This window comes from Phycodurus eques, chromosome 21, assembly GCF_024500275.1.
Source record: "Phycodurus eques isolate BA_2022a chromosome 21, UOR_Pequ_1.1, whole genome shotgun sequence".
NCBI classification, from domain to species: domain Eukaryota; kingdom Metazoa; phylum Chordata; class Actinopteri; order Syngnathiformes; family Syngnathidae; genus Phycodurus; species Phycodurus eques.
In genome coordinates, this window is record NC_084545.1 from 9240565 (window position 1) to 9266689 (window position 26125).

Below are 26125 nucleotides of genomic sequence, written 5' to 3' on the forward strand. Positions count from 1 at the left end.
GACTGATAGTCAAGCATGCTAACATGATACAAAGGAACAGATGACCGTGCGATGTATTGCGAAATGGACAAACAGCAACAAGACAATCACACGTCCTGTCTGTTTGAGTATGTTTAAAATCTGTTCTGAAGGGCAACGTTCCATGGCTTACGGTAAGTCAGACGTTTTGGGTATTGTTCATTTGTACTGCGTCTAGTGTCTACACAGGCTAGCTAATAACATGGCACCGTAAATATGACCTGCGACCCTCAATTTATTTCGGAAGTGCTCCTTGATGACAACAAACGTTGTTGTTTCATTTGGCTTTGGTATAACGTTACTTGCATCCTCGACTGTTTCAGTTCTTTTAAGACAAATTTGACTCGACTGGGTAGTAGTGGTGACTGAGTGATTGCACTTGCTAGCTTAAACTGATGTGGATGACTTATCAGCTGTTTCGCTTTTTAAACATATTTGTTTAAAAGTGTACATGTAGACTTTAAAAGTAAGCAGAAAAGAAGGGCGAAACTACGTACAATTATTTGTGGTGGGGAATGGAGAACTGGGCCCTCATTCATCAAGCGGGAATACGCCCAGAAGTGTGCGTAACGCGTGCGTGAGAGCATTTCTACGCAAAGTACGGGATTTATCAAATTGGATTGACGCTTGGGGATGTGCGTAAATTTACACACAGCTCTGAGCATGCGTACACAGTACTGTTCACACAAAACCACCTGGTAGAACCGCGATACTACACATAGAACGCACTAAGAGTGTCACCAAAGCCATCCGAGTGCGCATCCAGCTGCTGTCGTCTCTGCCGCGACATTTTAGCGGGGGATTGGAGACATGCGGCATTTCGCCATCGACACGAAGATGAATCGCGCCGAAGTGCAATTATTTCCTTGGCCGCAATTTACATCCAGGTGCCATACAGACATAACCAACAAGCCGAAATTACTCATCGTTTGACTCTGCTCTTGCAGTTGCGCTTTCATCATGTTGCTAACTAGATGTGTCAAGCAGCCGGATTGGCTATTTGGCTTCATTCCAGTATCAAGAGGACGTGGAAAGCATCACGGGTCACGTGACAACATTTGATCTGTGCACTTATAAAAATAAATACACCCTCAAATGGACTATTATGAAAAGTCCAACACTATTTAACCCACATTTCCCATTATATAAAACAATCAACATTTGTTAAATTGTTGCCTCATATTTGATCATACATTTAGTATGGCCCTTTGGTGGAAAACTGGGCCCTAACAAGACACATGCACATATCATTAACAGGGAAGTCTGACTGACAGTAAGATTATTTGCCTGCTTTTCCCAAACTGCACACCCAGTGTGCTTCCTTGATTTATGAATTTTGAATTTCTTGTGACGATACAGTGGATGAGTGGTTGGCATATCCGCCTCAGTGGTTCAGAGGTTTGGGGTACAAATCCTTCCGGTGTGGAGGTGACATTCTTCTTATGCTTGTGTGGATTTCCTCTCCTATTCCAAAAATGTGCATGTTAGGTGAACTCAAGACTCCAAATTTTGCTTTAATGTGAAGGTAAAAGTGAATAGTTGTTTGTCAGGCCCTGCATTTGACTGCCGACCAGTCCTGGGTGGACCCTCCTCTCGCTTGAAATCAGCTGGGATAGGGTTCAGCACACCTGGCCATCACCCTAATGAGGATAAGTTATATAAAAGATGGATGAAATTGCATGGGGCGTTATGTAATCTGTATTTCAGAGACGCTTGTAGGTGTGGTGATAAAACATGTACATACCAAATATTTTGTAAAATTTTGTCCAGGTTGTTGAACATCTTCGCCGGCCTCTCTGATTGAGCATTGCTGTCAGGCTCCTGCATCAATCTGTGCCACAGAAGCAAGTCATTACGTTGGGACTGTGGTGACGGTCAGTAGCAGGAGAATGGCATCACCGTTTGTGCCTGTACCTATACCCTTGGACAGAGTCTCATCAAGTGTTAGTAACAAGCTAAAAAGGCCACCGCGAGCTTCGTCGCTGGGAAGTGTCTCCAGCAGCTCAGAATTCTCATCCTCAATAACCAGGTCAGCTGTGGACGAGCATGGAAGATGTAGAAGTTCCCAGTTTCAGTCCCGTTGCACGGACAGAAGCAGTCGAAGCCAGACGCCACCACCTCAACGCAGCCCTGTCATGCATACCAGAGGAAATGGGACTTTTGAGCCCTCAGTGGAGTATTCAAGTTGCCCCCGCTCTATATCTGCTCCTATAGCGAGCCAGCAAGGAGGAGGAGAGAGGCCTTTCACCCCAACGGTGCTTGGATATGAAGTCATGGAGGAGAGAGCAAAGTTTACGGTACAATAGCTGAGAATTTAATGTGGCATCCAGATCGTAACTCTTAAAACTCATTCACTGCCATTAACGCCTATACAAATCAAATATCCAACTGGGGGGGGTCTGGCAGTGAATGAGTTTTAATTATGTTTTAAGTTTGAGTAATTCCCGATTTACAAGTAAGCTGATTTTATTTTATTGCTATTATGTGTATGACCACACATGAGGAACCTCTGAGGTGAAACGCAATTCGTTCCATCAGTCACGATTATTAACTGACATGTACAGTGAATCCGTTTTATGCGGGGGACACATTCCAGGGCGCAATATAGCGAGATCATGTTAAAAATTAAATAAACTTAAAAAAAAGGTTTTCCTCCCGCATGCTTTAAACACATTTTATCTTATTCAAACACATCATCCCTCTGTGGCTCACAGTTCTCCAAATCAGAGGCAGAGCATTAGTGGTTCAGTTCAAGCTCCTTATTTGACAGTCTTGGTTGAAGTTTACTGCAAAACTGACACATAAAACAAAAGAGAACTCAAAATTGTCTATTAAAATGCCAAAATGTTCCACCGAGCCACATAATTTTCTCACAAAGGTCCAATAGCTTAATGCTAACATATAATGCAAAACACTATACATAAAGAAGAAATTAGCATCATAACAGAAATTAGCATAGATGTTACATTAAGTATATACATTAAATCAACTGCTACTTTAATGCTGACAGTGTAGCAACAAATAAAAACAGAGCATACAAAAATACTCAGAGGCATATATTCTCTATGCTCTGAGGGAATAACAAATATTAAAATGGCAAAACATGTTACTGTATTAAACTGAAGGGGTGTCCCCTCTTCTTTCTGTTTTAAGTGTATCTCTTCCAGTAGACCCCAACTGGCATTTGCAGCACACCATGATACTACCACTAAAGGAGTGGCACTCTAAATTTGGACTTGCCTGTATGCTTTAAAAACAATAACAACAAAAAAAGATCATTTAAAAATCTGTGATGTAGTGTAGCAGGTGCACGGACAATGAACAGCAGGAGTTCATTTACTTGCTTTGGAGGTGCGTCTCACATTAGTTCATTCTTAATTTTCTCACCAGTGTAAGAATACAAATGGTAACAATAAAACACTCAGGGGTGAGTAAACTTTTTAAAACGTAAAGATGAGCTAGGACATACATAGATTAGGTTAAAATCTTTATTTGAATAAGATAATTTGTTCTTTTTTTATATTATGCATATTTGATGTAATTAGAATTAACCAACAATTTAATCAAACTGTAAATTTTTAAATAGAAATGTGTATTTTACTATATTTTATTTACATTTATCCATCCATCCATTTTCTGAGCCGCTTCTCCTCACGAGGGTCGCAGGCGTGCTGGAGCCTATCCCAGCTATCATCGGGCAGGAGGCGGGGTAGACCCTGAACTGGTTGCCAGCCAATCGCAGGGCACATACAAACAAACAACCATTCACACTCACATTCACACCTACGGGCAATTTGGAGTTGTCAATCAACCTACCATGCATGTTTTTGGTATGTGGGAGGAAAGCGGAGTGCCCGAAGAAAACCCACGCAGGCACGGGGAGAACATGCAAACTCCACACAGGCGGCGCCGGGGATTGAACCGCGCTCCTCAGAACTGTGAGGCAGACGCTCGAACCAGTCGCCCACCGTGCCGCCTATTTACATTTATAATAAACAAATGAACTAATTATTAAACAATTATGGGAAAAAATGGCAAAATTAGTGTAAGAAATATTAAAAGACTTGATAATGTAATTGCTCGCTGGGTGGGCCTTCACTTAACGTTAATATGTTGTAAAGCAAAGCAAAGAAAATTTATGTTGGTCATTGCTATTCGATGAGACTGAACACTTCCAATGGTTACAAAATAACTGCTTTCCTCCAGGTAGGACCTGAACCATTTAAGTACTGTTCCATTTAGTCCTACCCACATTTCCAACCTGTTCAGCAGTATATTATGAGCTACCGTATCAAAAGCCGCACTGAGGTCCAACAAGACCAGAATTGACACCTTTCCCGAGTCAGGATTCAACTTTATATCATTTAGCACTTTCATAAGAACAGATTCTGTACTGTGATGAGTTCGGAAACCTTGAAACCTTGAAAACTAACTCTTGGTTAAAATTACAAAGGCTTTGTCTGTAGAGGTCATAATTAATTTGGAGTTTATTTTTTCTCCACTTACGTTCTGCTTTCCTGCACTTTGAGGTCTTTACCATCATTGTGCTGCTCCACGGTGTTCTAGGTCGCAACCTAAGAAGGTTGTCTTAGTTTTAATAGGAGCGACAGCATTCATGACATTTGAGATTTTACAGGTGAAATTATCCAAAAGTTCATCAACTGTCTCAGCATTCACAGTTTGTGGCACAGCAATGGTCTCCATAAACTTAGTGGCGGTACTCTCATTTATGTACCTTTTCTTAATAGACAGAGGAAAGGAAGTATCGGGTTTTATGTGGATTGTGGATGCCGCCTTACTCCGTTGAATGAGAATCCACTTGACATAACAGAGGTGTATACAGTGATCCATGTTCATCGTGGAAGTTGCATTTTGGACCCACCCCGCTATAGGCGAAAATCACAAGACGTAGAGAAACCATAGTTAATAGTTTAAGGCATTAAAATACCCCTCCCACATTAAACACATTTAAACTTATTAAATCACAATTTTTGAACACATTATAAACATATTTGAACATTGTAATATAATTATCAAACATGTCAACAAAATAGTGTACTTATGTAATAATAATGGGATTGAAAAAAACTTTTATAGTTTCAGCCTTAAAAGACCCCTGTAAATTTCCAGAAAGTATATTGGAAACTAATTTTAAATGTGTGTGTCTTTTGTGTTCTGTCTATAATGTGCTTTAGGTGTATAAGGTCCTAGTCAGGAAAACCACCAATGAGAGCTGGGTTGTTTTCAGGAGGTATGCAGACTTTTCCAGACTCAACGACAAGGTGCGTTGTCAGGGCACGGTTGTTAAAACGAGGAGGGAAGTGATCGCCGTGTGAAGTTCTAGTTTCCAATGCTGTATGCCTAAGGGCTATGACTGGAATTAAGCCATTTGTTTTCCCAGTTTGTTTTGTTTTGGATCACACAGTGGAAGTGATTACAGCTAAACAAAGAAGCCCACAATTTCCAAACATTCAACCACCATTATTTAACTAGGCGAGCAGGACAGTTTGTTCACAAATCAGCAGTCTGCAACAAATGGAATTCTTACTGCCTTTACCACAAATGCAGTAGAAATGTACTACAGGAATGTACAATCTATCTCTGCAAATACTTTTTACCCAAAAGTCTTGATTCTTCACCATATTAAGACAATTTGGACAATTAGAATTTAGAAGTTTATGGCTGCAACACGTTCAAAAAAAGCTGGCACATGGTCATGTTTACCACTGTTTTACATCACTTTTTCTTTGAACAACATTCAATAAACGTTTGGGAACTGAGGACAGTAATTGTTGAAGCTTTGTAGGTGGAATTCTTCCCCATTCTTGCTTGATGTACAGCTTCAGCTGTTCAACAGTCCGGGGTCTCCGTTGTCGTATTTTACGCTTCATAATGCGCCACACGTTGTCAATGGGAGACAGGTCTGGACTGCAGGAAGGCCAGTCTAGTACCCGCACTCTTTTACTACGAAGCCACGCTGTTGTAACACGTGCAGAATGTGGTTTGGCATTGTCTTGCTGAAATAACCAGAGGCGTCCATGAAAAAGCTGTTGCTTGGATGGCAGCATATGTTTCTCCAAAACCTATATGTACCTTTCGGCATTAATGGTGCCTTCACAGATGTGTATGTTACCCATGCCATTGGCACTAACACAACCCCATACCATCACAGATGCTGGCTTTTGAACTTTGCGTCCATAACAGTCCGGATGATTCTTTTCCTCTTTGGCCCGGAGAACACAATGTCCATAATTTCCAAAAACAATATTAAATGTGGACTCGTCGGACCACTGAATACTTTTCCACTTTGCATCAGTCCATCTTAGATGAGCTCGGGCCCAGAGAAGCCGGCGGCATTACTGGTTGTTGTTGAGAAATGGCTTTTGCTTTGCATAGGAGAATTTTAAGTTGCACTGGCTGTAGCGCCGAACTGTATTTACTGACATTGGTTTTTTGAAGTGTTCCTGATCCCATGTGCTGATATCCTTTACATATTGATGTCGGTTTTTGATGCATTGCCGTCTGAGGGATTGAAGGTCACGGGCATTCAATGTTGGTTTTCGGCCTTGCCGCTTACATGCAGTGATTTCTCCAGATTCTCTTAACCTTTTGATGATATTATGGACCGTAGATGATGAAATCCCTAAATTCCTTGCAATTGTACGTTGAGGAACATTGTCCTTAAAAAACTGTTTGACTATTTACTCACGCACGTGTTAACAAAGAGGTGAACCTCGCCCCATCTTTGCTTGTAAATAACTGAGCAATTCAGGGAAACTCCTTTAATACCCAATCATGGCACCCCCCTGTTCCCAATGAGCTTGTTCACCTGTGGGATGTTCCAAACAGGTGTTTGATGAGCATTCCTCAACATTCTCAGTCTTTTTTGTCACCTGTCCCTGTTGGAACATGTTGCAGCCATAAAATTCTAAGTTAATGATTATTTGCTAAAAACAATAAAGCTTGTCAGTTTGAACATCAAATATCTTGTCTTTGTTGTGTATTCAATTACATATAGGTTGAACATGATTTGGAAATCATTGTATTCTGTTTTTATTTATGTTTAACACAACGTCCCAACGGCATTGGAATTGAGGCTGTAAAAAAAAAAAACGTCACCTCTCTGGGCTGGAAGGAGCCCGAGCTGGTGTGCGAGGTCGAGACGTTCTGACTAGATATAGTCTGGCTCACCTCCAAACACAGCTTGGGCTCTGGTACCAGTCCTCACGAGAGGGGTTGGACTCTCTTCCACTCTGGAATTGCCCACGGTGAGAGGCGCTGAGCAGGTGTGGGTATACTTACTGCCCCCCCACCCCTCCCCCCCTCCCCCCGACTCGGTGCCTGTACATTGGGGTTCACCCCTGTGGACGAGTGCGTAGCCTCCATCTGCCTTGGGGTGGGTGGATGGGTCCTGACAGTTGTTTGTGCCTATGCACCAAACAGCAGTTCAGAGTACCCACCCTTTTTGGAGTCCTTGGAGGGGGTGCTGGAGAGCGCTTCCGCTGGGGACTCCATCGTTCTGCTGGAGGACTTCAATGGTCACGTGGGCAATGACAGTGAGACCTCGAGGGGCGTGATTGGGAGGAACGCCTCCCCCGGTCAAAACCACGCTGGTTCTGTTAATGGACTTCTGTGCTCACCACGGATTGTCCATAACGATCACCATGTTCAAACAAAGGGGTGTCCAGATGTGCACTTGGCACCAGGACACTCTAGGTCACAGTTCGATGATCGACTTTGTGGTCATATCATCGGACTTGCGGCCGCATGTCTTGGACACTTGTGTGATGAGAGGGGCGGAGCTGTCAACTGATCACCACCTGGTGGTGAGTTGGCTCCAATGGTGGGGGAAGATGCCAGTCCGATGAGGCCATGGAGAATGATTTTAAAATCAATTTTAAAAATCGAATGTGGCCCTTGAGCACAAGTTTGCCCACCCCTGCAGTAGAGGGGTGGACAAAGTCTTCCATCAAGTAACGTGGAGCTTGATGACTGCAAGGCATTGGCTCTGTTACAAATAAAGAGCTGCTTTTGTCATTTCAGTTTAATGTTTCTGAAGTTGTAAACCTGCCTCCTCCTATGGATAGACTGCTACCTTTGCTAAATGGCTGTATACTGTACACTCTGTGGTTGGTCTTGTGAAGTTGAATTCTTCACAGCCACGAAGTATACGCGGAACACGTTGCAGTCATGTCGGAGGTTTCAATGAGGCTAGTGCTCATTTTTTTCCTCGTCTCCTTTGGCTATGGAAACAGATGTTGAAAGCAACATGATTTACTGTACATTTGGGTATTTTTCTGGAGCAGTAAAGAGTTTTACAGAAATGTATATCATAAAAACACCACAATACAGAAGAAGTCTGTTTTATTAACGTTATTTTAGGTCAGGAAAATGATTAACACAACAATCTAAAATACAGAAATAAAGAATACAAATAAGCAGAGTAGTTAAACACAAAAACCTTGCAAAATACAGATTAGAAATTTATTAGCGTCGAACCATTTATATAGAATAATCTTATCTGAGAGTTACAGTATGTTTTAGGTATGGATTAGAATGTGGTGAGAGAGTTTTTAGTTTCAAATGTGATGAGGGAGTTTTCCAAAGGCTGGGGATCAAGCAGCTGAATGAAAGGACATTTTATTTTTTAAATATAAAAAATAAAAACTGTGTTATACCGGTGATTCTTGACCACACTTACACTTGAGGAAATAGTAAAATACAAATATAGCTGTTGGAATTTTTAGATATGTATGTAAATGTCTTGCTACTGTGGTTGGGACATGCATTATTTAACTGGCAAAGACATGAACGGAGGTAAAAGGACAAAAAAAGGGAAGTCAATCTAATCAATGTAAAATATGCAATAGAGAGAATAAAAAACAATTTGAAGTTCATGGTTTGACAAGTGATAGAGAGATATTTATATTTATAAATCATGAGTGGTGTCCAATACAGCTCACTAGAAGCTTCATGTCAATAGTCACCAAAAAGGCATATGAGCAATAAATAGGAATTGTGCCATTTTTGTGTGTGTGTGTGTGTGTGTGTGTGTGTTTTGCTCTCCTTTTCATGTTCTACCCCAAGGCATTCTCAACTGTTCCTCAATTGTGTCTACTGTGTTTGTGTGTGCTCCAGTTAAAAGAGATTTTTCCGGGCTTTCGGCTTGCGTTGCCTCCTAAACGGTGGTTTAAAGACAACTATGAGAGCGACTTCCTGGAAGACAGGCAGTTGGGACTTCAGGCCTTTTTGCAAAACTTAGTTGCACACAAGGACATTGCCAACTGGTATGTGACGCAACCACGCAGTAAAAACACGTTTTTGTTAAAACATGATCTTTTCGATACTAAACATAAGTAATTATTGTATCATACCACTCTCTTTTCTTAATAGCCAATCAGTGAGAGAGTTTTTATGTCTGGATGAGCCGCCAGGGCCCTTCGATAGTTTGGAAGAGAGCAGGGTAAGTGTTAGTATGTGCCCATAGTAGTATGTGTGGTTTTATCATATTTCTGTAGAACATAAATTCAAATGTGTATGCATTGTAATCTATGTATGCATGTATATTATGTACGCATGCATTGTAATGTATTTAACTGCTGATTGTATGAGGCTAATGCTTACTTGACTGATCAGTTTCCTGAAAACTGTACAGAAACATCACCAACAATTTGGTGTTGCAGGAACACTTTTTTTGTTCCTTTTTCCTTGAATCTATGCCAGGCAGGGTAAACTAGATAGATGTACTGGCAAATCCTGCAGCTTAACCCAAAAAACGTGTGAGATACATGACTTATTTGTATTTAGAGCAGAGTGAGTGCATTTCATTCTTGTGTGTGATCAGTGCTAAGGCTGCATCTACTCTATATTCCTGATGGCCATGGCCAGGGGCGCTGGCAGGGATTTTGGACTCCAAGAAAATAAATTTTACCCACAGTCGGCCGCAAGGCTGGCGGAAAATCTTGATACTGTTTTGCATAAAGCTATGATATGATGATGAAAGATATGTGTTTTTTTTAATGATATTTTTGACTATTCCCATATTTGTGAAAAGAACAACACTAGAGGCACACACTAGAAAAATTCAGATTTTACTACAAAGCAGGGGGTGAATGTCCCAAACTACTGACCAAACAGGACACAATGGTGCCTTGAGATACACGTTTAATCTGTTCCGTGACCACAGTGGCAACTGAAAAAAACCTTTATCACAAATCATCTTTCCTCATTGAAATACATTGAAATGACATTAATCCATTCTAACCTCACTCCCCCAAAAAAACAAGATTTGTGTTTTTGTTTTTTTAAGAATGAAAAATAGCACTCTATCATAGGTATTGTAATTTGTACAAACAGAACAATAATGTAATTAAACAGAATGTAACACATTAGACAGTTTGTGCATCATGATTTAATGCTGCAGTGAAATTCAGTATGCTACTTCTTCTGGTGTGCCCCCCCTAGACCACCAGGAGGCAGTACTGTGTAATACAGTCAAGCAGACACATACGAAGAAGAATAGACTTCTTTTTCTACAGTATTACTACCGAGCAAGTTGCTGTAATATTTGTCAGTTTTCGTAGAGGGTGAAGGAGGCCTGTGAGTATTGTTATGTTACCCGTGTACCTGTGCTGCTCCACCATTTGTGATCAAATATCCGTTTCTTCTCAAAGCGAACCTGTCGATGGTAACCGCTAGCCAGTGAATGGTGCTTTACATTGTTTGTTGGCAATAAGTTAAACTGACCTTTTTTTAAGGCAAAGCCATGTGTTTGGTTAAAATATACACCATTTAATTCTTTGCATGCATCGTTGCGTGAATGTGTGACAGACATCACATTTTCTGGCAATGTCATTGCAGTGTGTAAGCAAATAAAGGCTCTTTTGCATATTTTGGTAAAAGAGATGGATTAGTTGCTGACAGAAATATAATATTACCAAACATATTTTGAGTGGCAGTATTTGTTAGCCTAAACCCGCACTGACACCAATGACATCTGTAGACAGAATGTGACAGTTATGAAGGACCACATCAGAAGTTAATGGGGCGGGAGGGAACATACTTGCATCCGTGGCAGACTGCGGGCCGAACTGTAGTGTGCCTTGAAGCCTCCAAGACGCAGCAGTCAATTCCCCCCAATGCCAGTCACGGAAACCATGCTCGACCATGAGAACACTTAGCAACACAACAATATTGAGAAAAAAATGGGCAAGATCACACTCGGTACTACGTGTCTGGGCTGCCGTGGCCGCTGAAAACATAAATTACTGTAATTGTAGCTTCGGATCTGTTGCTGCTCTGTTGAAGCCATGTTTTATGCAAATTCTGTAACCACTTACCACATTTAGTGTTTTGAACAACACATTCAATGCCAAAGATTACAAAAACAAATGATTGTTAACATTCTGTTTTCATGGTGTGGAATAAACTCCAGTAAATTCTCATGACTTTATTGTTGTACTCTTCTATTACTGTATTTAATATTATTTATTTTTTTTAAATCACTGGACAATTTGCTCTCACTTACATTTTTATTAGCTTGTGAATACAAACGTTTTGGTGTTACAATCCACCCTTGGGATTTCTATGGGGAAATAAAGTTTTGACTCAGACAACACCTATTCAAATAAACATAGCCAAAGGCTTAGTTTCATGACATATTGTACAGAAATAAAGTAAAATTTAACACCAAACATTATTTATTAACAATAAACCATAACAGGTCAAATCCAAAGACCATAAAATAAAACACTCACTTAACTGCATCAGTATTTGAAACCGCTGCAAAAATAACATTGGCACCTTGTTTTTTTGGGAGGGTTTTGTTTTGTTTACCCGTACCCGGAGAAAACCTACGCAGGCACGGGAGAGAACATGCAAACTCCAAACAGGCGGGACCGGGATCAGGACCCCGGTCCTCGGAACTTTAAGGCAGATGCGCGAACCAGTTGTCCACTGTGCCGCCATGAGACAGAAATGCTTAACATTTGTCTTCACCCAATACCCATTAGCCACTCCCCCCCCCCAGTCACCCTTCACTTGTTTCAGTTTGACCCACACATACTGTATGTATTTCACTTTTCCAACAAATCAGTTGTTTTCTGCTTTTTGTCCCTTGTTGCTGCCAACCTCGAAGGCTTTCTGTGAGACTCTAGAAGAAAGCAACTACCGTCTGCAGAAGGAACTGCTGGAGAAGCAACAGGAGATTGCCTCGCTCAAGAGGAGCCTACAGGAGAAAGAGCAGGCCGTTCTGCTTATGGAAAAGCATATCAAGTCAGTAGGAATGTGCATGCACACACGCATTACACATAAGCCAACAAATGATGTTTTTTCAAATTTCATTGATTTTGGAAAAATGATTGGAATTTTTTTGCAAATGCTGTTACGTACTTAAATATAGCATCAGAAAGGTAAAGTTTAGTCTTCACTGTCATCACTGTATGTTTGTGACGTTTCACAATGTGCACATAGAGCACTGTCTGAGTAAAGTCGTTGGTCTCCCATTTGTTTTATCTAAGTTTCTAATTATGGGTTCCAAAGTAAAAGAAACATTTTTCCTCAAAGCTCATTATGTTATCCATGCATTGCCTATAGATTACATTTACCAGAAGTACAAAGTGGTTGTGCTCCATGTTTCTTGTGTATCCCTTCTGCAGCCAGTTAGGCATGAAATTTGGTGGGTCTGAATTACTTCTGAACTCTGCTAGTTGCTGCCAAGTGCTAAAATGCTCCATTGCTGCCATTGTGACAAGACATTACGACACAACTACGCAATGTAACTTTGTTACAAATACTAGATCAAAGACATTTATCCTGATTATAAGAAAAAACAATGAAAAATCGACACTTTTCCATTTTATTTATTTATTATGTATTTATTATTTTATTTACTATATTAATCTAATCAATAACTGTCTTGGTTTGTGTGTGTTTTTTCTGGTGTCAGTGGTGAGTGTGGGATGCCCCAGTCTCCATGCGGTCTGTCAACTCAGGGCAGCGAGAGCAGTGCAGATGCAGATGTGGAATCCTCATCTGCTGCAGAAGCTGATCAGGACATCCCAAACGAACCGGGGTAAAGAAACAAAACACATGAAAACACACTAGATACAATCCATCACAGGTGGCCAAAATGAGCATAACAAAACACACACACATGTTATTTATATTTGATGACCCAAATGCATAATAGCCTCAGTCACTGTAAATCTTTATGCATCATTATTTACAGCAGTTGTATGTTGTACACATGAAAGCAATGTTTTTTTTCTCATTTGACACATTTGCCTTTGTTGTAAAAAATAGAACCCAAATTGATGTTACCTGCCTTCATAGGCAAGGTCAACTCATGACGCATTGCATTTTAATTGGGCTTAAGAGCTAATGTGACATTTTCTGTGACATGGAAATTCACAGGTCATGTTTGTCAAAAATGAAACCTAGCAATATTTATTGTAATCTGGTATATGTATTATCCATCCATCCATCCATCCATTTTCTGAGCCGCTTCTCCTCACTCGGGTCGCGGGCGTGCTGGAGCCTATCCCAGCTATCATCGGGCAGGAAGCTGGGTACACCCTGAACTGTTTGCGAGCCAATCGCAGGGCACATGCAAACAAACAACCATTCACACTCACATTCACACCTACGGGCAATTTAGAGCTGTCAATTAACCTAGCATGCATGTTTTTGGGATGTGGGAGGAAACCGGAGTGCCCGGAGAAAACCCACGCAGGCACGGGGAAAACATGCAAACTTCACACAGGCGGGGCCGGGGATTGAACCCCGGTCCTCAGAACTGTGAGGCAGACGCTCTAACCAGTCGCCCACCGTGCCGCTATATGTATTATAAAATCCTAAATAAAACACAAGTGACTGTCAGCTGAAGCTTTTTTTCCCCTTTCATACAGTATACTGAACAAAAATATAAACCTAATAGTACCCATTTATCATGATTTGAATTCAGAGATGTAAGACTTTTTCCATGGATGCAAAAGGTGTCTGTGTTAGTCAGCACTTCTCCTTTGCTGAGATAATCTATCCACCTCACAAGTGTTGCATGTCAAGATGCTGAGTAGACACCATGATTATTGTACAGTTGTCTCTTAGATGGCCCTCAAGGTAAGGCTACTTTAAGATGTGTTGTTTTACGGTATTGGGGGGAATCCGAAAACCAGTCAGTATCTGGTGTGATGACCATTTATTTCAGGCAGTTCAACACATCTCCTTATAGAGTGGATCATGTCATTGATTGAGGCGTGCGGAATGTCGGTCCACTCCTCTTCAATGACTGTGAGGTCGTTGGGTATTGGGAGGAACTGGAATGACCTGTGAGGTAGTTGAATTTGAATTAAGGAGAAGTGCTCACTAACACAGCCTTCACTGTTGGCAGGCTTATTTTCCTGAACTGTCTTGATTTAGTCATCCACTAAATCAATGCCTTTCTTTTAAGTTAAATGTAACATCTGCTCAACATGCTGTATTTTTCATTTTCAAAACGTATGATTTTTGTAAAGTAATTCACAGAATAGAAATATCAACTACCATCAGGAGTAGTTGATATATATATATATATATATATATATATATATATATATACATACACACACACACACATACATACTGTTTTAGAGATATAGAGAAACATTTAAGACCCCGGAGGTAATTGATCACATCAGGTCTGTGCTGTGTTCTAATTCCAGACAGACATTCATCATCCTGCTCCCATACAAAATGCTAAATGTATTTGGCTTTCAACCAGATGCAACCAGTATGCTGAAGGAATGAATCAATCTGTGGTTTTAGCAAATGTATTGTGCCTGTTGAACAGATGTCTGACATTATTTTGCCTGACAAGTTAAATGGACAATTGAAAATAAACAAGCAAACAAACAGAATTGCCAATTTGTCTCTGTCCTAATTCATGTAAGAATAGAGAAACCTGTACAACAGAGTGCAAAATATGGATCAGTCACCCTCTGCACTCTTTTTTTAATTGACTTACATTTTCTACCATGCTTATTTTCTGAATATAAAATACTGTACTTGTTTTCTTTACCATCCTTTCCGCTCTTTACGATCACATTCTACAGTCATGAGGCCAAAATCTGACAGCCGAGCCCAGAAATGTGAGGGATTAAATATTCTGCACTTCTGCAGGATAACCTTTTATGTGCTTTTCTTCCCCTCCTCTATATTAACATGCATCCCACACTTTGCTGCTGTTACTGTTTTCTGTATTCAGGGTGGAAAATGTTGATTCTGATCATTTATCATGATACAAAATGATCCTGATGACAGGATCAACATCTCATTGATGAAGGTTGGGGTCAGAGTGCTCTCATTTTATCAGTTTATGGAGTAGTGCTATAGTGTATCGTGAAATCTCAATTTCATGCACTAATAGTGAGAAGTGGGCATCCTTTAAAGCTATATATAGCTAGACTTCAGATTCTCAGAGCTAATCAGAGTCAGGTGCGAGCCAACCTGGAGTCCAATCAATGTCAAGATTGGAGGTGTGGCAAAACATTTAGGACTTGCAAAATCTGGGCTGATTTCTTCAAACTATTCTAATTTTTTGAATTCCTGATTTTGTGGGTTTTATGAGCTGGAAGCCCAAATTCTGTAAAAAAAAAAATTGTTTAAATTGTGGGCCCTGAATCTATAATCTATGAAAGTTTAACTTTTTGAATGGAATTATGGAAATAAATAAACTTTTCCATAATATTATTTTTTTTGGAAAGGGTCTGTAGTTGTTTATGCTGTATTAATTGAAACAGAATTTGTTTTTTCTTGTCCATCCATCCATTTTCAACACCGCTTATCCTGGTTAGGGTCGCGGGGCGCTGGAGCCTACCCCAGCTGACTTCGGGCGAAAGGCGGACTACACCCTGAACTGGTCGCCAGTCAGTCGCAAGGCACATATAGACACGGACAACCATTCGCACTCACATTCACACCGTCACTGAGTGGGAACTGATCCCACGCTGCCCGCACCAAAGTCAGGCGAGTGCATCAGTGACTGTTTTTTCTTGTGATTTAGATAAAGATCAGAGTACATTTTATGACCAATTTATACAGACATTTAAGAAATAGTAGTTGGTGAACATACTTTTTCCTCCCACTCCCAGATTCTAGCTGGGGGCAGAAGCCTCATCTCAATTTCAAAGTTTATTATATGCCTAAAGGGACAAATGTAAAGAGAAGTCACCCCCAAGGTCTAAGATCAGCCAGCACAGCAATGCATTTATTGTGAGGTAATTGTATGAGTAATGAATGTAAATGTTAGCTGTTTTATTTCAACAACCTAAAAACAAACTGAACGCACATCATTAGGCAATACTGTGAGCAATTGTTTTCCTTATAGGAGACCAAAGCATTTAAATTAAAGGTCTAAACATTTCCACAGCTTGGAGCTAAAGCAGCTGTTTTTGTTTTTTTGTTTTTTAATTATTCCTGGATTGACTCATTCAATTTGTGTAACACATGAACATTGTTAGTTTTTTTGTTCTACCATATTTAATAATTTGTAAAAAAAAAAAATAATAATTAAAATGGAGCAAATTCATGTAATATTTAGTTTCCATAAAAGGCATTTCATGTCCTACTGCACTCTAATGAAGCAAATGATTGACGCAATTTTGATTTGAAGGAGCAGAAATATGAACTGCTGACTGTGGCAAATAATTACATTTTAATTTAAGAAGTGGGAGTGCCTTCTGCTGCCTTAGTAATATAAGAGCAAAGGTGGTACTTAGAATTAAAAAATATATATATATATACAAAATTTGAGGTGATTTTAAAACCTCCACACAAACAAACTGGAATTTGAATGGTTAACAGACAACAATAAAGGGACATTTTATACTAATGTCAAAACGAGATTTTAGTTATAACTGTATGCAGTAAAAGCAGCAAAAATGGCAAATCTTTAAAAGTGAAAGTCTATGAGCCTATGAAGAAAGTCAAATCGAACCTTTGCCACCTTTAACCTTTGTGGAAAAACATCATCTGGCCAAGGCGAGATAAAAAATGGCTTCCTTTCAAACATAGAAAAACTCTTTATATTTCCTAAAAAAAATTTTTTTTTGTTTTATTTTTGTCCTGTTCGGCTGTTAGGTCAAGCAGAATGGAAAATCTGTATCCCTTTTATGCCGGAACAGTTTTACTGTGTCACAGTGGAGTTTTTAAGCTTCCCCTGTGGTTTGTTAGTATTATAGTTGAGGTTTATTGAGAATCAGACTAGATCACTCGAACAGAACAAAGTTTCTAGAAGGGAGAGAGAAACAAAGACAAAAGACAAAGCCCTAATTGTAAACAGGATGAGAGAACTAAATCATTGTATTACCTACAACAATGAAACATTAAATATGATTGTTGCGTGGTGCTACACCCTGTGAGGGAAGGACAGGACAAGATAGGACAGGAGAAGAAGCATGCAGGACAAGGGTCGTGAACCCGACTGTACAACTGAAGTGTGGTGGGATTAATTATGTAAATTATAAAAGTCTGCAGGACAAGAGTATAAGTGAGGGTATACACAAGCGAGTTGCATATTCATGAGATATTTGTCGCAGTAAGTGCGTGACCCCACACCCAGTGAAAGAGTCCTAGGGGGGTGTGCCTGCGGATAGAGGCAAGTGAATTGACACCGTTTTACATGCATAAAGACTGACAGAAGTGTCCTGTAACTGCTGTGGCCGCACCGCGGAGGCTGAGAACCCCACCCAATCGAGGGGCGGGATCGGGTCCAGGGGTCCACCCGAGAGCAGCCCGGCGGACAGGACACGTCCCACACCAAGGGACCCAGGGCGGTCCACCGGCCCCACCCAGGCGCAGGGACCCAATGCCAACCACTCCGCCAAACCCCACCCAACACCCACCGCCACCACACCCCCCTCCACCCCCAGCAGATCCAGACTATTCCTAACTGACGGAATTCTCTGACGTAGAACTCGCAAGCATCTTCGCAGAGAGTCGGTAAACTTTGTCGGTGGCCTGTTTCTTTAAATATTGCTGTTGGTAAGGATTATGGATAACATATCTCCTTTCAGGAGTAACTTATTCTAAAAGTGGGTTAAAATCACTTTTCCAAAGCAATTGGAACAACCTTTTCCCTCAAGTACTTCCCTGTCATCTCGTGTGAATAGGAAAGGACAGAAAATTCCTAAACAATAACCAGAATCTGAAGAGGCCCTTTGTCTGAGAGTTAATGGTCTCACGTTAAAACAAAGTACTATAATTTTAACTTTAACATCAATTATTGATGTGTCTGACGCCTTACTGCTTTGAATGCAAGTGCCCTTTACGTAGTTATTCTCCTTTCCCGTTCATGTTGTTTTCACAACAACCATTGTTGAGGCTGGTCCTTTTTTGGTGTGGTGATAAAAAGCCAATTGAAAAGTATAAAACATGCCCATAGTCCATCTTTTGATACATACGTAACTGCGCTCTCATGAGGCATGCTGAGGTTTTTTGTGTGATATGATGAGGTGTCTCTTGATGTGACACCTGACAATGGTTCAGTTTTGCGAGGCCTTAGGCGCATTACACTACCAAAGGGGCCCTTTGACCTTACAGGTTCCAATATACTGATGTCTTGTCAATAATTGATTTGACCCCAACTACAGTGTGTATTCTGTTAAACTCTTTACACTCTGATGTTCTTTGACTGTTGCACACGCCTCCCTTACATCACATTTTACTAACAGATTACCATCTTCACATGATGGCCGCAAGCCTTCGCATTCCTGCTTTTTCTCCCCATCTGTTTTCTTGAAGAGAGGAGAACGTGTCTTCCTCTTGTGGAATTTAATGGCGGTCTTGTTAAATTTGCAATAACGTACTCTATTAGTGGTTGTATAGTGCCTGTTCACACATGAAAATGTCCTTCAGTGTCATGTTCAATGGCTCATCTGCTTCTACTCTCCAGCGGCACATGTGAGATGCACCTGGGGCGATCCTCTGCCTGTTGGTGTGGGCCGTCAATCAGCACCTCTCCTCCAATCATCCAGGTCACCCAGCTCGACCAACAGAAGATGGATAGTTAAAAACACTGGTCTTCCTTCTTGTCTTCCTCTCCCACTATACCACTCGACTTATGTCCATCAGCTTCTTTTCTTCTGAAGCTGTGTATTTCCTTTCTTCAGTCAGATGTTCCCCCTTACATGATAGGGTTTGGGTGGATGCAGGATTTTGTTTAAAAACTATGACTAAGATTAGGTTACTATTATGAAATATAAAAAGGACTTCCCGGTTCTGCCACAGCTTGTTTCCATTATTCCAATGTGGTCTGCATTTGATGGGTCACGGGATCCTACTTCTGATACTGAGATAAGAAATTCTGAAGGCTGTGTAATGTTCTATTACAAAAATATTTGAAATCACTTTAAATACCTTCCCCATCGACTTTTAAGATGCCTACTTTATATTTTATCCATCCTGCTGACTCAAAGCCAAAGTTTGGCTTCCTGACCAAAAAAAAAAAACAACTTGAAGACTTTTATAGCAATTGTGCCACTTTGTATCTCAACTTGAATCATCTAATCAGATTAGGCGAACTTCTGATAAAAAGCCCTCTCCTTAAAGCAGACAAACGTGCCCATATAAAATGTGAATATGAGAATGGGTAACATATTTCTTTTAGTACTTGCACGTACTTCCCTGCCATTGCTTTGCACTGCCATTAAAAGTATAGACTGACCTCCCTGCTTGGGAAGCACCGCTGTGTTAACTTCACTTAAGTCACGCTTATTGATAGCTATTGGGGGAAGAAATTGTAAGTGAAGTACCGGTAAATGCAACTGGAAGCACTGATTGTTACAGTAGTTTGCAATCACGAATTGGTCAGGTATGGGAAATTATAGACCACCTGAACCACCATAATGATCATCAAAACACTTGAGGATTTTTCACTAGGGAACAGTCTGCTTGTGGTTAGCACATCTGCCTCACAGTTTGTTCAGTTCATGTTAAGTTGATCGAAGACTAAATTGTGCAGAGTTGTGAATGTGAGTGAATGTTAGCTTGTCTTCGTGTGCGCTGTGATTGGCTAGCGACCAGTCAGCTGGGATAGGTTCCAGCTCTCCAGTCAACCTAATGAGGGCAAGCAGTACGGAATGGGAATGATGGATGCATTTTTACTCTGTTCATTGGTAAAGTGAAACTGCAGTTTTTTTCCCTTATATGGTATTTATAACCATGCTGCTGTTACTAAAATAAATAAATAAATAACAACACATCCACATAATACTTTATCTCTTGCTGGCTTCACATGAATTATAACCGAAATTATGAATCATGCATGTTCTAAATGCCAGCACGTTCTTAGTAGAGTTAGTGGTAGACCAAGTAATGCAGGCAAATGCATCACAAGAACATTACGTCCTAAAAACCAAAGTTGCAGGAATATGGTTTTGAGAAATTAAATGCAAAGAAATGCGAATTTGCTTTCCTCTTGTCTCTGTCCCATTCCACGGTTTCACACACACTCATATGTTATGGCATCCGGAACATATAGACAGGTAAAGTGCAAAAAAATTTTTTAAAAAACTTTACCTCCCCTGGCAATGTGCTTCCTAAGGTAGTTGGCCATGTATAACTGTAATGTCTGCTCGCATACTGTGATGGGTATAGATATTATATTTGGAATGAAAGACAGTGACGCATAATGGCTGTCACTTTGACACATTCGTAGTTTTATTTATTCTTGGTGGTTGAGATTAGCTGCAAACATCTTGAAAAAAAAAACACTTTTCACCATTGTTGACCTTTTATCAACGCTAAGATTGTCGCATCCTTAAAAGCCATATATATTTTTTTTAAATACAATTGATCTTTGAGCGGAATGAGTGTAGGCTAGCTGTTGTTTTGTAGGTATATGACTCTTCTAAATATACCTCGGAACCAGTGGTTTGAAGCACTTTATGGATAAATGCGAACACTGAATAAATAATACCTGCTTTGATGTGCTTTTAGTACTAAGATCTATTGCTCTGAGACAGACAGAGACATGCCTATCCGCTTCCAGAACATTTTATTCTGAACTGTATCTAAATTGACATTGATATCACTAAGGTTTGTTGTGTTGTGTGTCGTTGTTACTTGCTTATTTGTATCATGAAGTGCCTTTAACACTTTCACATAACATTTGATTTTGCTGGGTTGTTGTAGCTTTATATGTATTATTTTAAACCACCCTGTTCTATGAAAGGAAATAATGTTTTAAATAACACACCTATGTATATGCCACTGCTTTGAATAGACTGGGCAGAGATGTTTATATAATAGTCCGTATGTTAACTTACTCACATTTCAATATTTGGTGTGTATTGTGTGTGATTGGAATAAATATCACTCTGAAATCTGGTCATAAGACTGTAAATAGCTTGCTTAATTCACAAATGTATATGGAATGATGTATTGTCGGCACATAAATGTATCTTTTCTTGCGTTTCTCGTCTTTTTTTTTTAACTTATTTTTTTTAAGTCAAATAGAGCAGCATGTGGTTGGTTCAACAGTTACTGTAGGGCCAATTCTCAAGCAGGCCCTATACTGTAATCTGTAAATTAATGCAGTGGGAAAAGAAATACTCAGGGGAAAGAGGGGGCAATGCTCTCTCAAACAAACACGTTGCCCCTCAAATCAAATCCACACGTCTTCTCAACTGTCTCCTCTGCGCCATGTTGTGTGCCGGCTGCCCCACTGTGCCACGAGTTCATGCTGATTTGAGGATAATCACCATCATTTTTGCAAATGGAAAACAAATAAATATATAAAATGGTCTACTCGATATTTGTCTTGTGAATTTTGTTTGCTTCAGAAACCTCTTGATTGCTTTATATTATTAGTTATATATTTGTTTATTTTATTACCTTGGAGGTAGAAAAGTATTTTAAAAGTGAAAGCCCATTTACCATGTCTTTTCACAGCCTCACATGATGTAAACATCTGTTTGTTTCATCGTTTACATGCTGTACAAATAATGTAAACGTCTGCCTGTTCATTCACCTACATAATTCAAATAGCTGAGTGTTATTTCACATACAGACATAATATGAACGTATGTCGGTCCATTCAGGTAGAATCATATTGTGAACATCAGTCTCAACTCTCTTGATATGCCCCTCTCGCAATAGGGGTTTTCTTTTATTCTTTTTCCTTGAAGTCTCGGCGCCCTTTGCACAATGGTCATTGGACCGGACTATTGCTATATTAGTCATTTAAACTGCTCTGAGTGCTAGAGGACTCTGCATCTTTTTGCACAATTGTCCAAAAAAAATAATAATGTACCGGCATTACAAGATAACTAGCAACCCTTTCGTGCTCTAGTGACTGTTTTTCTTAATGCCTTTATGTCTCAAAAGTGTGTCAATTGACTGACTGTTGTCATACTAGAGCGACTCCAACTACCGGAGACAAATTCCTTGTGTGTTTTTTGGACATACTTGGCAAATAAAGATGATTCTGATTCTTTGTTGCTCTTCCAGTATTGGTACATACACAGAGACAGAGGCTGTCATCACCACAGTAGGAGAGTTATTGTTTTTCATGAAACATTCTGCAGCCCTTTAATGTTTGCAAGCGTGCGTGCGTGTGTGTGTGTGTGTGTGTGTGTGTGTGTATGCAAAAAGTAACTTAAGCCACAGTGGTCAACGCAGTAAATTTAATTACCTGGTGTTTTTTTTACAGGCAGACATAATTGGTAGCTAGTTCAACTTTGGATTGAATTCAACAGATATTGGTTCCAATTATTTTCAGGCCTATGTAACGCTACATTTACACAGTGACAACGGCAGCGGCCTGTTTGCCCAAAACATAGTGCAGCATGGAATTTTGTCCACTTTTTTCCCTCCATATTCAAGTCCTGTTAAGTTTAAAAAAAACATTTTTAAATCCCTTCTGGCCCGTCACACTGATGGAGTACCTGACATTTGTTACGTACTGTCAATGTCAAGGCTTTCCATGGCTGAAACGTGGACACTGGGCAGCTTAAAACGTAAGCACGTTTGTTGCCCCAGCAGTCAAACGATGCTCCCCTGCCTAGTTTAGCTTCCGAGTCGGCGTCAGCATGGGGGGGGTCACATGTATACTGAAGATTAATAACCGTTCAATATTAGTTTTCTGCCAGCAACTAATTCACTAAGCCATCCCCTGTACCAAAACATGTCAAATATGCTTCCTGTCCTATAACTGGCCGCATCCAAGTAGAGGTTTTGTTGTATGCATCCCATTTTACTACAGCTGACGAGATTTCTCGTCCGCATTGTGACTGTCATGGCGGATGTTTTGACAATTTATACTCGCCCGATAGCCACAGCAATCACGGCCTGTTACAACTCACAACTGTCCCGTTTCATCCACGGTGGCCTTATACTGGACTGCCGTGGCCGGTGGGAACATAGTGTGAACGTAACCTGAGGACTCATCGAGGACTTTGACGGCATTTCATTCACCACTATGGAGCGGGGTCACTAGCGATGACAGAAGTATATTTGTGTGAGGTACATTTATTTTCATTTGGCTTTATTTACAGCGGTTTTTGACATTTTCAGCTTCCTAGCTCTTTCAGAAATTTTGGGTGCTTTCCTAAGGAAATTATTGTACTGAAACAAACCAAATAAACTCAAGTGGCACTAATTTGATCGCTGCCAAGGGCAAATGCAACTTGCCCCCCACCAATTTTTGATCAAAAAATAATGGCATGATGAGCAATACTTTTCCACTCCATCTGCTGAATTTTGTGGCTCAGTGGAAAAGTGGAGGAAAAAAAACTTAGTTGCAAGTTATTTTTTTGAACACCGCACCACTTTTCCACAAAGTTTTGTGGAGAATTAGATCTGTAGTTTATGTATAGTCCTACTACAGTAAGTAACTAATTAACAAAATGCTGCTCAAAACACAACCTCTCAGCCATTATACTAAAGTATTGCATAGTATTGTGTAGTATAGTATTGTATCCACAAAAAGAGCAGTTATGGCTCTTGATCTTTTTTGCGAGATCAATTCAGACAAACGTGTGGATAAAATTGACTTGACTTATGGTGTGGTACACCCACTCTGTAGGCTTTTAATGTAAATGAGTGACATTTATCCTTAATAAAATTGGTACCATTATTTCCAGCAATAGAGCACGAGTTGAGTTTTATTGTCCACTGCTCATTTTAACCCACATAAATGTTTGATTATGCAGCATTAAAAATATAATAATTAATCATGAAACAATGGGCTGATCTCCTTCGGGATTTGGATTGTAAAAACATGATACACTTTGGTTGAAAATTGACACCGCAAATGGGTCAGGACAGTTCTCAAACTGCTTTATGATTTCACGTTCTATGTTAATTCAAAAGGCAGATGTCAGATTTGTCCACAAGGGCTTACGTCAAGGATGAAAAAAAGAGAAGTGTTATATTTTATCATTGGACATGGATGTAACCTTAAGATACAGTATCAGTCACCAATGTCTAATTTAAAAACATAGCTAAGAGGGAATTAATCCTGTATTACTGTACTATAATTATATACACTTTGACCCTCATGTATTTGGATCTGGATCAGCATCTACATTAACATTATACTGTAAGTGACATTTAAGACAAAGAACCAAACAGAACAGCGGCACACTTTATTCAGCCTGTGACTCACACCGGAGACATTGGAGGACATACTTCCTGCTAGGTATAAACCCACAATGCTTTGCATTTACATTATTACGGTAGCCTGAGTAAGACAACGGTGGTCGACTGGTTAGGGCGTCTGCCTCACAGTTCTGAGGACCCTGGTTCAATCCCCGGCCCCGCCTGTGTGGAGTTTGCATGTTCTCCCCGGGCCTGTTTTCTCCGGGCACTCCGGTTTCCTCCCACATCCCAAAAACATGCATGGTATGTTAATTAAAGACTCTAAATTGCCTGTTGGTGTGAATGTGAGTGCAAATGGTTGTTTATGTGCCCTGCGATTGGCTGGCAACCGGTTCAGGGTGTACCCCGCCTCCTACCCGATGATAGCTGGGATAGGTTGCAGCGCTCCTGCGACCCTTGTGAGGATAAGCGGCTCAGAAAATGGATGGATGAATAAGACAAAACAGATGACACTTTGAATTAAAATGACACTGCGCTGTTCTTTAAATTGTGACATCCAGGGAAGATGCTTTTTTAGGATTGTAGGCATAGCTTTCTCGCTAACTGTACACTGTATTGGTAGAAATGGGCCTTGTAATAAAAACTACATAAACTTGCAATTGCGCCCAACTGATGGGATGAAGACACCATGTACTTATATAGTGGGGGAGGGCCGACTCATGCCAGAAAGCCCAAGTGCGTACCTGCGCTTTGTTTTAGCCACACCCGAAAAATCCCAACAACTGAAATGGTGAAAAAGAAATTCAGTACTACATATTTAGCCATTTTCATCAAACATATGTAATGTATTTAGAAACATTTACTTTATAGGGTCTTTAAGTTCCAAAAACATATTTCCTTTTACAGATTTGATAGACTTAAAGGTCGTCTCTTTACTGAACAAAGAGGTTTACCCCAAACACTCCAACCAAGCGTGCAATTTAGTACTTTGAAGCCAGTTTTGAAAGAGCGCTGCCTCAACAGACCCAACCAGAGAATTGACATGACGACTGCTGTTATACGCTTAATTTGTTGATAGAATTTTTCGTCAGTCTCATGCAAGGGGATTTCTAAATAGTAATTTTAAAATTACACCGCAAATGTCTTTTGGCTGTGACTGACCGATTAAGAGGCGATGGGGAATTTGGTGATATTTTCTTTTGTCTTACGGTAATTTTGTTAAATAAATAAATACATAAAATGTAGTAGTTTCTTGCAGCAATTTGTCCATATTTGGTGGGCAGGGGGCTTTTAGAGTGATAAACTATTTTTAATTAAGTGAATCATGACAATATGTAATACCAGCATGATGTAAAAGTTTGTCCCGTCTTTATGTCAGTATGTTCACATGGAAGATAATATTCAGCTACAGTTTGTTTGTCGACTTTCAGATTTGAAAGGTGAATAACTTGAAGTTGTTTATTACTTTCATTGGACTTGGGCATTTACTTAAAAAAAAGTCAATCAATCAGTTTTCTGACTTTTTTTTTTT

General features: G+C 40.1%; 1 protein-coding gene across 2 annotated transcripts; it reads left to right on the plus strand.

The window, feature by feature from the left end:
* On the plus strand, positions 1–22046 carry snx16 (sorting nexin 16). 2 transcript variants are annotated; one of them, XM_061666737.1, is made up of 8 exons: positions 1–152; positions 1789–2315; positions 5214–5300; positions 9157–9305; positions 9412–9481; positions 12155–12291; positions 12965–13090; positions 18947–22046. In XM_061666737.1, exons 2-8 carry the CDS (start codon positions 1908–1910, stop codon positions 19062–19064), a joined length of 1095 nt encoding a protein of 364 aa, XP_061522721.1. In that variant the 5' UTR covers positions 1–152; positions 1789–1907; the 3' UTR covers positions 19065–22046. The 2 variants fall into 2 exon arrangements, with proteins under 2 accessions (XP_061522721.1, XP_061522722.1); XM_061666738.1 differs by lacking the exon at positions 18947–22046 and adding an exon at positions 14718–18940.
* Positions 22047–26125: the final 4079 nt, after the last annotated feature.

Coding starts and splice junctions, on each gene's coding strand:
- snx16 (XM_061666737.1), top strand. CDS start 1,908: ATGGCATCACCGTTTGTGCCTGTACCTATACCCTTGGACAGAGTCTCA. Junction 2,316..5,213: donor AGGAGAGAGCAAAGTTTACG/GTACAATAGCTG, acceptor AATGTGCTTTAG/GTGTATAAGGTCCTAGTCAG. Junction 9,306..9,411: donor CACAAGGACATTGCCAACTG/GTATGTGACGCA, acceptor TTTTCTTAATAG/CCAATCAGTGAGAGAGTTTT.